At 38.1% G+C, this 15,328-nt stretch overlaps 2 protein-coding genes across 4 annotated transcripts in view; one reads left to right on the top strand and one right to left on the bottom strand.

Annotated features, from left to right (window-relative positions):
* LOC144642197 (uncharacterized) overlaps positions 1-15,328 on the top strand; it is a 210,725-nt gene that overhangs the window by 159,571 nt on the left and 35,826 nt on the right. The window lies entirely within an intron of this gene.
* LOC144642321 (uncharacterized) overlaps positions 1-15,328 on the bottom strand; it is a 132,611-nt gene that overhangs the window by 103,493 nt on the left and 13,790 nt on the right. For 2 of the 3 annotated variants that reach the window (XM_078501302.1, XM_078501309.1), the window contains exons 8-11: positions 14,541-14,752; positions 13,502-13,542; positions 12,014-12,110; positions 9,147-11,205 (exon numbers count right to left, since the gene is read on the bottom strand). The exons of the other annotated variant lie outside the window; for it this stretch is intronic. In XM_078501302.1, the coding sequence (XP_078357428.1) occupies positions 11,031-11,205; positions 12,014-12,110; positions 13,502-13,542; positions 14,541-14,752 (525 nt within the window). In that variant the 3' untranslated portion in view covers positions 9,147-11,030. Of the gene's footprint in view, positions 1-9,146; positions 11,206-12,013; positions 12,111-13,501; positions 13,543-14,540; positions 14,753-15,328 lie in introns of those variants that run through there. 3 annotated transcript variants of the gene reach the window in all.

Below are 15,328 nucleotides of genomic sequence, written 5' to 3'. Positions count from 1 at the left end.
ACCAGCCGTTTTCAAAAGCAGAAGCTTGCTGCAAAAAAACATTGCGTGACTGACGTAATGGCTTTTCATGTACAAAAAGTCGAACGCTTGAATAACACAAAAATATATAATTCACGTACGCTTAACAGAAATCAGGGTTTAGATAAAATTTTAAATAGGAGAGTGATCAAATAGCTCCTGCTGAGTAAACATCAAAAGTGCGTGATTTGAATCCTGGCCAAGAAAGCGGCCGAGTGAACTACTGAGACAAACAAGGTAAATACGGTGCCTCAATCTATAAATAGATGTTATTTGTTACAAAAGCCTGAAAACCCCAACTTAACGTGAAAAAATTAATGAAACATGAAAAAAAAGTTTCAGATGAATTTTTATTCAAGATGGGGTCAGGAAAAATTTTGAAAGGAATAAAGAAAAAGAAAATTTCAAAACCGTGAAAGTTTGTAGCCGTGGTAGAATTTAATTACATGCAATTACCTAAACCAGGATTTCATTTTGTAGTCCATTTGTTTTACTTGCTGGCTTTACGGATCCTTTCAAAAATTTCCATCATAGTTCGTAGAAAAACTATACATTACCGTTTTGTTTTCTGAAGTCTTGGGAGGTGTGTAAGAAAAGCTTTTACATCAAGAACAAAAAGAAGATTATTTCGCTGTGCAAACATTCAATCGTCTCTGATACGCGACTTTGCCGGCTCAACTGTACACGGATGAAAATGGACACAATTTTTTCTATTAAATGGAGAGCATCTTCAAAGTATTCCGGCTCAAAACTTCTCTGGCTACCAGCCCCTTTTTTTTAAAAGCAGTTATGCGTGAAGCTTGCTGCAAAATCATTGCGTGATTGACGTAGCAGTTTTCAATAAAAAAAATAGTTGCTTGGACGTGTCAAAAAAATCACCTCGCAAACCAGTACTCAAACGCTTGAATAACACAAAAATATATATTTCACGCTTAAGAGAATTGAGGGTATTAGATAAAATTTAAAATAGGAGAATGATTTAATAGCTACTTCCGAGTAAACATCAAGGGTGCGTGATTTGAATCCTGGCCAAGAAAGTGGCCGAGTGGGTCTGGAACGATTTACCGACAAGACTACTACTACTACTACTACGACGAAAAAATTCCGGGCGATTTATGAACCGGGCCGGCCGGCCCAGTCTCCGCCCGGTTAATAATGTTTGCTCAATCGATCTGACTGAGTTTCTCATCGATCGCCCAAACCACCGTGTTTACGATCATTTCTTATGCCTTGAGAACCATCTCTTGAAAATATTTTCAGTCCAAAAGCCTTGGTAGTTAATTTGCAAAATCCCCAATGTTTAAAATATCCAGGACTTGGACTGGTTTCTTTCAAATCAAAGAAATTTTCATTCAGCAAAAGGGGCCATGTTTACTTGCCTAGATGTCAAAGGTGGCGTGGCTAAGTAACCAAGCCTTCAAAGCTATAATCACCTCGCGCGGGGTGAATATAGCCTCATAAGCTGAGCTTCTCGACCAATCGGAATGCTTCAATTCTTATAATCACCTCTGAAATTATACTAATTAAAAATATTTGTTTCCTCTGTTTCAGTGGCATGCCTGTAAACTAGCTATATCGTTGAGATATGAAGCTAAGTGCATGACCACTATAAACATATATTTATTTATTTATTTTTTAAATGGTTTAAGCACTGAAGGTGGCTCTCTTTATGACACACCTAGTTGTTTTCCAGGTGTATAGGTCATACAGTGGAAACAAATATTTCAAATAAACTTCACATAGTTAAAAATCCCGACCAAGGGGACCGAGCTAACCAAGTGTGTTTTTACATGTCCCAGCGGAAGAGTTGAACTCAGGAAAACCGAGAACAAATCCAGCGGGATCGCTCAGGGTTTAACCTTATGTTACAATAATGATATTTTGATTTAAGCAGTTAACTTGACTTATCCTGAAAAAAACAACAACTTAAAAATGTATAAAAAAAGAAAGATACCTTTTGAAAGCATTCATCAATCTTCTTAGATCTTTGAGCGGCCGATTTTCTGTTCCTGTTTTGATAACAGAACTGACATTCGTAAACTTTGTCTTGCTAAAATTGGCAAATGTCCATTTAAAAATTCACTTTGTTTGTCCATCATATTAGGTATAGCATATGTTTATTAGTTTTATTGTTTTTGTTAGAAATGTTTAACCCTCAGTCATGATTTAGTAGTTTGTGAAAGTTAAATTTATTTCCAATTAAAATTTATTGTCATCCCCTAGAATAAAGTTCCGTTTGTCAGTGAAACACCAACATGTAATTTAGCTTTTTTTGTGACTCCGAGAAAGCTTTAAATTATTGCCGTTCAGGAAAACTACTTCGACCTTCGGATATGGAGCTTTAATGAGGAGTTTCGTGCTCTATTTTGGCGGCCGATTTACATAATGTCAAGCTGGTTTTCATTGTTTACTTGACGGGTCTGTGTTGAGGCTCTATGAGGCTGTCTCGCTAAATAGCAAAATAGATTTTCTTCATTTTTCTATCACGAGTATAATGTTTAATACAGGCGAATGGTCTAAATGTTAAAATTAAGTTTCCACTGTTACAATCATGTAATATATTTATATTTTTTTAAAAGATCTATCCTTGCTACTAAAATGCAGTTAAATGATTAAAAGTTTATTTCACTCCCATTTAGAGGATTTAGGGAATTACCAATGTCGCTAATTGACAATAATGTCACTAGGTTTGAAAAGTCGTAGTACACCGAACTGAAAGTCCCTTAATAACACAATATCCCTAAGCCTAGGAAACAATAGAGGTAGTGTTTACAACGCGCTAATAAAATAAACGGCAAGCAATGCATGCAGAAATTTGCCAAACAATTTACATAAATAAAAGTAGCGTACAACTTCTGTGTTGAGTGGTTGTTTAACAAAGGTTGCGTTATCTTGTAACGTGACATCTTGTAGCGTGGCAGCTGCCGTAGGGTTTAGAGAGAGAGCAAAAACATATCGGTTCATGCAAAGTTAGGCCGATTTAACGAACATAAGTTAAACGTATAAAAATTAAAAGTTCTCGCAACTGGACGTTTGTGCAGCACAAAAGAGGCTTTAAGAAACTACTGAAAGCTACCAATCGACCTGGATTTAAGTCTCACATTTCAGCCCATACCTATACAACTGATTGAGAATAAAAGCACCCGATAATGCATGGCCGTGAGCTTTAAAATTCCGTACGAGTATCTGAATTTAATTACAAGGGCCGTCAAATCCGCGATGTTATCGGAAAGGTTTGTTTGCCATCCGATTTCAGTGAAATTTTATTAACAAGTAATCACATGATTTTTATCGTGCACTTTTGGATAAATCAGCACTAGAAGTAAATTTTTTAAAGACTACAAATTGCACTCGCCCTACGGGCGTGTACAATTTGGTTAGCCATTGAAAAATTTACTCCTGCTGATTTATCCTAAATTCGAATACAAAACAAGTGATTACCTATGCATAATATTTGGATGGGGTAACAGAAAGCGTGTTGATGAGATTTGTCCGAAATTCAATACGTAATTAGCCAATACTCAATTGCACACTGGTGTTTTTATTACGTTCTTATTACGTAATTCTTCAAAGTAAAATGGAAAGAAACATTGTTTGCAATTTTCAGTCCTGTTTTTGACACTTTATCATCTGAACTCCCACTGCTAGGTTTAATGGGAAACAATCAGACAGATTCAAAAGCGCGTTTGTAAAATGTAAAACAACACTACATCTAACTTCAATTGGTTTATTAACGTAAAACTCACAATTACAAAAATGAAGCCCAGCATTGGCGTAGAAGGTACTCGCTAATCAGAGCTATACGCCAGATTATGCTTTTGGGTAGGGTGGCCGTGTTCGTACCCTGCTTAAGTCTGGCTGTTGAGAGCAAAATTAGTTCTTTTGTCTGGGGATGGTCAGACATTTGTAGATCTAGCTGCCACACCCAGCCAAAAATCTCCAAGTACCACTCCACGCAGGGGTATCAAGACTTAACACGAGTTATATAATTATATTTCAGTCTACAATGAATCTTCAGTCTTACCTGTTTGTTCGTTTAAATTATTTTTGTTTACATTGTTACTTTATTTTTTGCGACGAAATCAAAGTCCGCTACAATGTACTGAGGTAAACAAGCAATTTTCTTTTCCTTTTTATCAAATAACCCTTTCACTGCCAAGATCTGAATGTTTATTCTCCTTACTGACTGCCATGCTTTTCTTGGAACGTCAGTTCTAAAAATTTTGTGTTACATCAGGACAATATCTTCAACTTGATGATTTCCTTTATTCTCATCTACTGCCTGCTTGACATCGTATTGATAATGTAAGGAGAAATTACATATTGATCGATCCTAACTGTCAAAGGGTTAATTATTGAATATATGTTGTACCTGGTTTGCTTTTAAACTGAACATTGGATTTCTAAAAAATCGTCAAATTAAGATTCATGAATTCTTTAATAGCCGTATTATTTCTGACAATTATTTTTTTTTTAATACCTCCAATGACAAGAATATAACAAAGTCTCTACAGGTACTACAATATAATGAATATCGTCACTACAATAACGTCAGCTGTGTTGTCATCAGTAAACAGGCAATATTGAGTAACTTGAAATTAATCAACTTGTCTTTTAAAATGAATCTTTAATTTCTGAAATAAAATAAAATTAATATCCCACACAATAGTTCGTATAGTGTGATCGTCCGGGTGAGAGTAGTTCTGAGAAGAACTGTTGTTGGTGACTGACGTTTCGACAACCTGAGCGGAAGTCATCTTCAGAGTCAAGTGAAAAGTTGTTGTCAGTCGATGATGTTATAAGTCTGGTCCGTTGAAGCTGATTGGTCAGTTAAGCCGTGATGTTATTGGCTGTAAGACTTGTGTAAAGTTTGTCATCAGTAATTGGTCAGTTTCGATCCGTCTATTGTTAGTCTAATTAAGTCGTTCTGTTCCGTCTATTGTTAGTCAAATTAAGTCGTTCTGTTGGCGGTTCGTTTGTCGCTTCTCTTTTCGTCGTGAATAAGTCGTTTGTAAGGTGCCGGTAGTTGTTGACATCTGTTGATAGGCTTCTGTTCTAAGTTTGTGTACCAGCTTTCCAGAGTCAGTCGTTGAAAATAGTTAGTACTGTAGGTTAAGCATTCAGCAGAGTCCCAGTCGATTTTGTGTTTAGTAAGTCGGTGGTGTTCAGAAATGTGATTGTTGACATCACCATTTCTCGTCGCTCGTTTGTGTTCAGTCAGTCTCGTGGTCAAGTTTCTACCGGTCTCTCCGATGTAGGAGGCCTGGCAGTCGGAGCATTTGATCTTATAAATCGCTCCCTGTCTGTTGTTAGGTTCGTCCCTGTCTTTAACGTTGGTCAGTAAATGTCGTAACGTTGTTATAGGTTTGTGAGCTACACGGATATTGTAGGGTTGTAGGATCCGCGCAATAGTCTCAGAAGTGCCCTTGATGTAGGGTAAAGTCGCTGTAGTAACAGATGTCAGATTTCTGTCAGTTTCAGTAGTTCTGTGAGTGTTGCGTCTAATAAAGTCAGTATTGTAGTTGTTCTTGTGGAAAACGCGGTCAAGGTATTTGTTTTCGTCAGATAAACTGTCTGGTGTGTCACAAACTAGTTGCGCTCGTCTCGTCAAAGTCTTGATAGTCGTAGCTTTGTGGGAAGTCGGGTTGTAGGATGTTTCGTCCAGTAATCTGTCGGTATGCGTCGGTTTTCTGTACACTGTAGTTCGTATTTTGTTGTTGTCGCGGCTTACCAGACAGTCAAGAAAAGGAAGTTTTCCGTTTTCTTCGATCTCCCTGGTAAACTGAATGTCGGCGTTCTGTTCGTTTAGGTGTTTGTGAAAGTCGTCGATTTCGTCTTTGTGTACGGCGGTAAAAGTATCGTCAACGTAGCGTAACCAGAGCGGTATCGTTTGTCGGCAAGTTGCAAGGGCGCGTTCCTCGATGTTTTGCATCACAATTTCTGCGACAACAACGGAAACCGGCGACCCCATGGCTGTTCCGTGCAACTGCTTGTAGTGTTTTCCGTTGTACTGGAAGTAAGTCGATGTAAGGCAGAGGTTCAGTAAGTCCATAATGTCTTCAGTCGGTAGCGGTAATGTAACAGTAGATTGTTGAATAGCGGTCTCGGTGCACTGTAGAGCCAATTGAAGTGGAATACTGGTGAACAGTGATTTCACATCAAAAGACACAAGTTTGTAGTCGTCAGGTATCTGTACAGTCTTGATGGCGTCAATAAAGTTCTCAGTAGATTGTAGTTTACGTCTGGATTCGTCTGTAAGAGGTTGCAGTATAGTCGTCAGGTATTTAGACAGTTGGTACGTAGGGGACCCACAGAACGAGACTATGGGTCGCATCGGTATACCCGGCTTGTGCAGTTTCGGTAGTCCGTAAAGTTTCGGTGGTTGCGGTACTGAGCACCGCAGTCGGTAGTAACGTTGATTGTCAAAAGCGTCGGTCTTTTTAAGCGTAAGTAGTTTGTTGTTCAGTTTACGTTGTAGTGCAGGCGTCGGGTCACGTTTAAGTACTTCGTAGGTTTGTTTGTCGTTAACAAGTGCGTCCATTTTGTCATAGTAATCAGTCTTGTCCATAACAACAGTAACGCGTCCTTTGTCGGCTGGTAGTATAACAATGTTGTCGTCGGTTTTCAGTCGTTTCAGTGCTTGTTGTTCGTCTTTAGTCAAGTTGCTGTTAGGTATGGAGGCTGACTGTATCGTGGAAGCAATTCTGCTTCTGATGTTATCCTTGGCTGGTTCCGATAAATCTCGCTGACGAGACATAACCGCCTCAACACTAGATACAATTGTCTCGGTCGGTATACGTTTAGGTGTCACTGAGTGTTTCAGTCCGTATGAGAGTCCCTGCGTCTCAGTTTTGTCTAAGGGACGAGAAAACTGGGTCAGGAATATTTCTTCTCGTCCCTTAGACAAAACTGAGACGCAGGTACTCTCATACGGACTGAAACACTCAGTGACACCTAAACGTATACCGACCGAGACTATTGTATCTAGTGTTGAGGCGGTTATGTCTCGTCAGCGAGATTTATCGGAACCAGCCAAGGATAACATCAGAAGCAGAATTGCTTCCACGATACAGTCAGCCTCCATACCTAACAGCAACTTGACTAAAGACGAACAACAAGCACTGAAACGACTGAAAACCGACGACAACATTGTTATACTACCAGCCGACAAAGGACGCGTTACTGTTGTTATGGACAAGACTGATTACTATGACAAAATGGACGCACTTGTTAACGACAAACAAACCTACGAAGTACTTAATCGTGACCCGACGCCTGCACTACAACGTAAACTGAACAACAAACTACTTACGCTTAAAAAGACCGACGCTTTTGACAATCAACGTTACTACCGACTGCGGTGCTCAGTACCGCAACCACCGAAACTTTACGGACTACCGAAACTGCACAAGCCGGGTATACCGATGCGACCCATAGTCTCGTTCTGTGGGTCCCCTACGTACCAACTGTCTAAATACCTGACGACTATACTGCAACCTCTTACAGACGAATCCAGACGTAAACTACAATCTACTGAGAACTTTATTGACGCCATCAAGACTGTACAGATACCTGACGACTACAAACTTGTGTCTTTTGATGTGAAATCACTGTTCACCAGTATTCCACTTCAATTGGCTCTACAGTGCACCGAGACCGCTATTCAACAATCTACTGTTACATTACCGCTACCGACTGAAGACATTATGGACTTACTGAACCTCTGCCTTACATCGACTTACTTCCAGTACAACGGAAAACACTACAAGCAGTTGCACGGAACAGCCATGGGGTCGCCGGTTTCCGTTGTTGTCGCAGAAATTGTGATGCAAAACATCGAGGAACGCGCCCTTGCAACTTGCCGACAAACGATACCGCTCTGGTTACGCTACGTTGACGATACTTTTACCGCCGTACACAAAGACGAAATCGACGACTTTCACAAACACCTAAACGAACAGAACGCCGACATTCAGTTTACCAGGGAGATCGAAGAAAACGGAAAACTTCCTTTTCTTGACTGTCTGGTAAGCCGCGACAACAACAAAATACGAACTACAGTGTACAGAAAACCGACGCATACCGACAGATTACTGGACGAAACATCCTACAACCCGACTTCCCACAAAGCTACGACTATCAAGACTTTGACGAGACGAGCGCAACTAGTTTGTGACACACCAGACAGTTTATCTGACGAAAACAAATACCTTGACCGCGTTTTCCACAAGAACAACTACAATACTGACTTTATTAGACGCAACACTCACAGAACTACTGAAACTGACAGAAATCTGACATCTGTTACTACAGCGACTTTACCCTACATCAAGGGCACTTCTGAGACTATTGCGCGGATCCTACAACCCTACAATATCCGTGTAGCTCACAAACCTATAACAACGTTACGACATTTACTGACCAACGTTAAAGACAGGGACGAACCTAACAACAGACAGGGAGCGATTTATAAGATCAAATGCTCCGACTGCCAGGCCTCCTACATCGGAGAGACCGGTAGAAACTTGACCACGAGACTGACTGAACACAAACGAGCGACGAGAAATGGTGATGTCAACAATCACATTTCTGAACACCACCGACTTACTAAACACAAAATCGACTGGGACTCTGCTGAATGCTTAACCTACAGTACTAACTATTTTCAACGACTGACTCTGGAAAGCTGGTACACAAACTTAGAACAGAAGCCTATCAACAGATGTCAACAACTACCGGCACCTTACAAACGACTTATTCACGACGAAAAGAGAAGCGACAAACGAACCGCCAACAGAACGACTTAATTTGACTAACAATAGACGGAACAGAACGACTTAATTAGACTAACAATAGACGGATCGAAACTGACCAATTACTGATGACAAACTTTACACAAGTCTTACAGCCAATAACATCACGGCTTAACTGACCAATCAGCTTCAACGGACCAGACTTATAACATCATCGACTGACAACAACTTTTCACTTGACTCTGAAGATGACTTCCGCTCAGGTTGTCGAAACGTCAGTCACCAACAACAGTTCTTCTCAGAACTACTCTCACCCGGACGATCACACTATACGAACTACTGATACTCCTGGGTTCAAACCATTTACTTTATCCCACACAATCTTAATTTAAACTGTTTTGACACTTTGTTCTGGGATTAACCTCGATCGGTTGCCTTAGCCCTAGTGAATTAATTATTCAAAGGCAACGCCCTGATCTTACAGGGCTGGCTCACACAAGAGGCACAGACTATTTATCATTTACATGCGTAAGATGTCTACAATACCTGGAAAGCAATCAAAATATGATATTTCAAAATTCTGCTGTGTACCTGTAAATCAAAGTTACTTGAATATTATTAAGGTCTCTACAATCTTAACTTTAACTGCATGTTATTTCCCAATTCTACAGTACAATTTCAATAAGTGGAATATAATCATGCAATGTCCCTACGATATTACCTTTGTAATTTCAATTATCGTTTTGATTTCTACATTGGAAAAGGTGATCCAGGTCCCTACAGTCTTAACTGTGTTGTCATTTTCCTTATATTTTGAAATTCTATAATGCAGTTTTAAAAAGTAGAATGTATTAAGAAAACTTTTGTTTGTAATTTTAATTTCTGCATTGTACCTTTAATTACTGGGAGGTAATTAAGATTCCTACAGTGTTAACTTAATTGTATTGTTATTTATATCATAAATTAAAGACATTTTTAAATTTTCAATCTACCTTAAATAGCTGAAAAATTCTACAATGTGCCTTTAATCACTGGAGTGTAAACCAAAGCCTGCACTGAATCTGAACATCAAATGTGACTTAAGCGAGCAATTCTACGGTGCAACTTTATAAAGTAGAATGTAATAACTGTCGTTTGTAATTTTAATTATAATTTTGATTTCTACATTGTACCATTAATTACTGGTAGGTAATTAAGGTCCCTACAATCTTAACTTAAATGTATTGCTATTATGAATTACAACTCGCAACTGCAGCTCGCAACTCCACGACTCGCATTCTTTCCTACAATCTTAACTTAAATGCATTGTTACATATGTTATAAATTAACCACATTTTTAAATCTTAATTAACCTTTAACAACTTAAAAAATTCTACAATGTGCGTTTAATCACTGGAGGGCAATCAAAGCCTGTACTTCAATCTCAACTTGAGTTCTGCTGTGATTTTGACAAGCAATTCAACAATGCAGCTTTAAAAAGTAGAATATCATAACTGTCGTTTGTAGTTTTAATTATAATTTTAATTTATGCACGGTGCCTACAATTACTGTGAGGTATTTAAGGTCCTCAAATCTTAACTTAAATATGTTATTATAAATTAATTACATTTTTAAAATTAATTGTTAATTAATTAATTTGCACTTCAATCTCAACTTTAGATGGGCCGTCATTTTAACAACCAATTCTACGATGCATTGGAATGTCATAACCGTCGATTGCGTTTGTAATCATAATTTTCATTTCTACGTACACTGTGCCTTCAATTACTGGAAGGTAACTAATGTCCCTTCAATCTTATCTTAACTTCTTTATAAATTATTACATTTTAACATTCTCAATTCACCTTCAACAACTGAAAAACTCTTCAATGTGCCTTTAATCACTGGAGTGTAATCAAAGCCAGCACTTTTTAATTTAGTTGTGTCGTCCTTTTAATAAGCAAACGTAGCATGTTCAGCAAACTGCTTAACCAATCGCTCGCTCTATAGCCTTAAACTTGTTTACTATTTACGATTTTCCCGCAGTGTTTTTGTCTACTCGCACAATATTTTCTTCAATCCTGCAGTGTTAAATAAGCCGTTTTAAACTAGCATACTTCCGTTAGATAAGAAATTATCAAAATGTTCTTTTTCTCTCAAGCCGATGCTAATTATTTAAAGTTTAAGGACCTTTGCATGTGGGCCCTTTTTAACATTTTATAGGATGTTAACAAACTAGCTTTTTCTAGCAATTTTTATTGAACAAGAACTACTGATTGATTAGTCGCTGTCAGGTTGTGCCCGCTCACTGTAACAGGTCTTGCTTTCATCCAGTTTACCAAAATCGTGGTAAGGAGTATCCGCTGTCATCATGGTCTCCAGTGTGGATATCACTTGTTCGAATGATGGTCGCTCGTCAGGGTCCTCTTTCCAACAGTCTAACATGACCGAATATCTGATAGGAGTTAACTTTTGTTAGCTGATATAGAGGAGAGCCTTGATTTCTTATTTGTCCATGCTATATGAAGGACAAATTACTTGCTGTATTCTATTTAGCCCCAATCTCTAGTAAACCTCCCTGACTAGAATAGACATAGACATAGACATAATTTATTTATACACGAAGAGCTTAGGAGCCGTAGCTCGTTAAAACGCTCTCGTGAAATGAAAAAGGTTTAAAAATTACAAATAAAAGACGGTTAAAAAGGTAAAAAGTGTATATGTACAATTGTGATTATGACATGAATAAATAGAAATCTATATAAATATAATTCTAGTTAAAAGGTAGAAAAAGATGTTGAACTAAATCGTTTTCTAATTTTACTGGTCGCCATGTTGTTATTCTGTAGAGCGGGTGGGTAGATCATGGTCCCTGCAATAGCAGGCGGGAGAAATTAGGGTAAATATCGCAACATTGCGTGATATTTTGCAATAAAAGTTGAAAAAATTGGTGCAAACCACTAAGGAATTCAAAGGTGCGGGAACTGGGTGTAAAAGGCACAGAGAGCGGGAAGTTCTGACCTCCCTGTCCCTGTTTCACACTTTTTTAGATCCAGGAACTCTTTCTAAAAAGCTGTAGGAGGCTGGATACACACATTCTGTACGTGAGACATATACACGTAGTTCTGTGCTCATGTACGATGATTGGCTAAATATTACCAGTGAAGAGGACGTGATGCTTCCTTGCATGTTTAAGTATTGTATGTTGTAGGAGGAAATAGGTACTGACTATACAGAGTATAATTGTTCGTTTGTAAACTTACATCTCGTCAGTACACATGTCGGGTTTCTCCATGCGATATCCTCTCTTAAGACGTTTGTACAACTGACTGTTGCTTATTCCAGGATATGGAATCCCACCTAAAATGTACATGATGATTGGAAGAAACAAAATCATGGTATAAAATTATAGGGACCGAATGTCTATTGGCAAGGTAGTGCGTCAAAGACTAGGTAAAATAAGTCACTTGTTCATTACTAACTATTAAGACAGGGGAGCAATTGTAGTAAACAGGTTACCATAAATTTGCATTATGGTCCAGTCATTTTTTAGAGGAGGAGGGCTGGTTCAAATGGAGGGAGGCTAAGTTCAAATTCTACTGACCCCCTCACCCGTTACGAAGCACAGTTTTTTTGTGCTGACATCTCCCACTCTTACCCACTCACTCCCTTTAAAAACCTCCCATGCAAGCCCTTATATGCATGTGTAAATTTATGTCCACCCCCCTTTCCCTACATAAAAATCATTGACCCTACTCCCATTTGCACCAGCTTTCCCCACCCTCTATATAATGACTGGTCACCCAAGAACTATAAATACCAAAAACGAGAATTACTTGTGAATGACCCGTAACTGTTAAAAAGTGTACTTTACAAGACTAGGGGAAGCTAACGGATCGCATAACAAACATCTCATGTGAAAAATCTCAAAACTTGTTGAAATCTCTGAGCCCAAATAGCAAACACTGACAAAAAAGCGTGTAGAAATTTTCATGTCATTTGAATAGATCCTTCTGAAGATACCCTTCTTTACAGGTGTAAAATGCAGGTTATGAGAATTAAGAATTCACAAAGGTGATATAAAAGGAACAACTTGTAAACAATAATATTTTAACTATTGAACTATGAATTGCCATGAAAAAGAAAACTGTCTTACTTGCACGGTGGTTAATTTTATGACTAAAAAGCATGAAAATATCACAAGAATGATCAGGGAACTCCGAAAGCCAAAGAAACAAAAAACTACTTCCGCAGACAAATTTAAGTTTTAAGTCACACTGCAAATCGTAATGCAGAGGAACAAAACTAAGGTAACTCTTAGTTGGTTTGTTCAGCTTTTAACTTTATTGACTTGTCCATTTTTTGTGGGAGGGGGGTAAGTTCAGAAGTACTCAAAAACAACAAAATTATCAATTGCCTTCAATGAATTGTCCGTGAAAGTGATTGAATATGAGAACATTTAAGCCAGCTAGGTTTTGTAAATTTTGACATACACACTATGATATCAGTTTAAAACAGCATTTATGTTTTTGCTTCTGGCATGACTTTGCGGATAGCTCTATCATTGTTTCAATGTACACATTTGTAATAATCTCCATCCAATCTGGCCAAATAGTCTAAATTTACATCTTATTATCGCGAACAAAGACAAAGGCAACTGTAACTAGGGCTGCATGCTTTTGTATTGAAATGCATTATTTTCTTTGTTGTGATTGTTAAGTCGTAAAATAACTTTGGTTTCGATTTCTTACCCATTGTACTCAGCTCCCACAGAAGAACACCAAATGACCACCTGAGAAAAAGTAGCAAATGAAAAAATAATCAATGAAACAATAAAATAAATAAATAAATAAATAAATAAAGATAGATAGATATTAAAGTACCGTACTTATTCGATTAAGCGCCCAACCTCGAATAAGCGCACACCTCGAATAAGCGCCCACCCTGTAGGTAGGAAAAGTTAATAAGCGCCCACCCCCAACCCCACCCTGCTAATGAGGGCACAAGAGGAATTTTGATTTATGTTGAAATGACATTAGAATCGACTAAGTACTACTAAGAGACTATCCCGAAGACCGATTTTTTTTTTTTTTTTTTTACTGAAACTTTCAATGAACATTTATATATTAAAATTCAGCTTTCGTACATCTTCACGTTTAGTTATTATACATTTTTCTTGCAAAAATAACGTACTACTTGCTAAAAATTTTGAAAATTTAATAAGCGCCAGCCTCGAATAAGCGCCCACCTCGAATAAGCGTCCACCCTCAAGGTCCAAAAATTTTATAAGCGCCCAGGGCGATTAATCGAATAAATACGGTACTTTTCGTTTGTTTCACGACGTAGTCACTTGTGATGTAAATCGCGACGTTTCGACTGCACACTGCTAGTCTTCATCACGCGAAAAGGTCAACTGGTCAGGTGTAACCTTATAAAGCACGCTGCTACGCTGTGATTGGTTGGTTTAAGACAGCTGTGATTGGTGCATTTCGATCCTCGCTGTTCCGATGTGCTGTTGTTCCCTCTGCAGTTGATTGATCGATCGATCGATCGATTGATTGATTGATTGATTGATTGATTGATTGATTGATTGATTGATTGATTGATTGTTTGACTGACTGAAAAACGGGTTTTGTACATGTGATTGAATTTTACCCTTTGGTACAATTTGTTATTTTCGTTTGTTTTGTATTCATTATCATAAATTACCATACCCCAGAACAAAAGAAAATATAATACCAAATTGTACCACAACAAACTGGTGCTCCACAGTTTAGAAAAATGACTTACACATCGCTTTTAGAAGTGTATATGCCATTTCCCAGTGACTCAGGTGCCATCCATTTGATTGGCAGTTTTTTCGTCTTCTTCACCTCGTATATTTCACCATAGGTGTGACGAAGCAGACCAAAATCAGCAATCTTCACTGCTTTGTCCTCACCAAGAAGAACATTACGAGCTGCCAGATCACGATGGACAAATCCTTTGCTGGCCAAGTACTCCTGTTTACAATAAAAAAAAGAAAAGACAAATACGGCTCTGTGCACGATAACATATCATGATTATTTACAATCAATGTTAATGTTAAAGGAGCTACGTACGTCACGGACAACACATTTTAAAAAAAAATTGGCAAAGTTTTTCAAAATTGTCGTTCGAAATTTGTCTTAATCTCTATCAGTCGGAACCATTCTTGGTTATTTTCGCTTTTTTATTACTCCTTTGTTGTTTTTCTAGGTTAGAAAACTATTATTCTGATAGTGCGGTACGGTATGTAATTCCGTAGGATTTTCTTGCCGAAATTGATTTTTTTGCTGTTTTGGACTAATTTTAGGCTGAATAATAAGAATCCGATGGGGTTCAAATTTTCCGACCCCATCTTCCCATGTTTCTGGCCACTAACGGATATAATTTATGCTAATGAGATGCTAATTATATGCAGGAATAAGTTTTGCGAATATCTTCGCTCTAATTTAAGATACACGTACCTAACGTTATAGGAAGCTTGCTCTTGATGACTTACGTCGTTTGACCTTAATTGGTTACCATGGCAACAGTCGATGACGTCAGGATTGACT

Source organism: Oculina patagonica, chromosome 1, assembly GCF_052425735.1.
Source record: "Oculina patagonica isolate OP01 chromosome 1, crgOcupat, whole genome shotgun sequence".
In the NCBI taxonomy this organism is placed as follows: domain Eukaryota; kingdom Metazoa; phylum Cnidaria; class Anthozoa; order Scleractinia; family Oculinidae; genus Oculina; species Oculina patagonica.
This window is presented reverse-complemented; position numbering and strand designations above follow the sequence as displayed.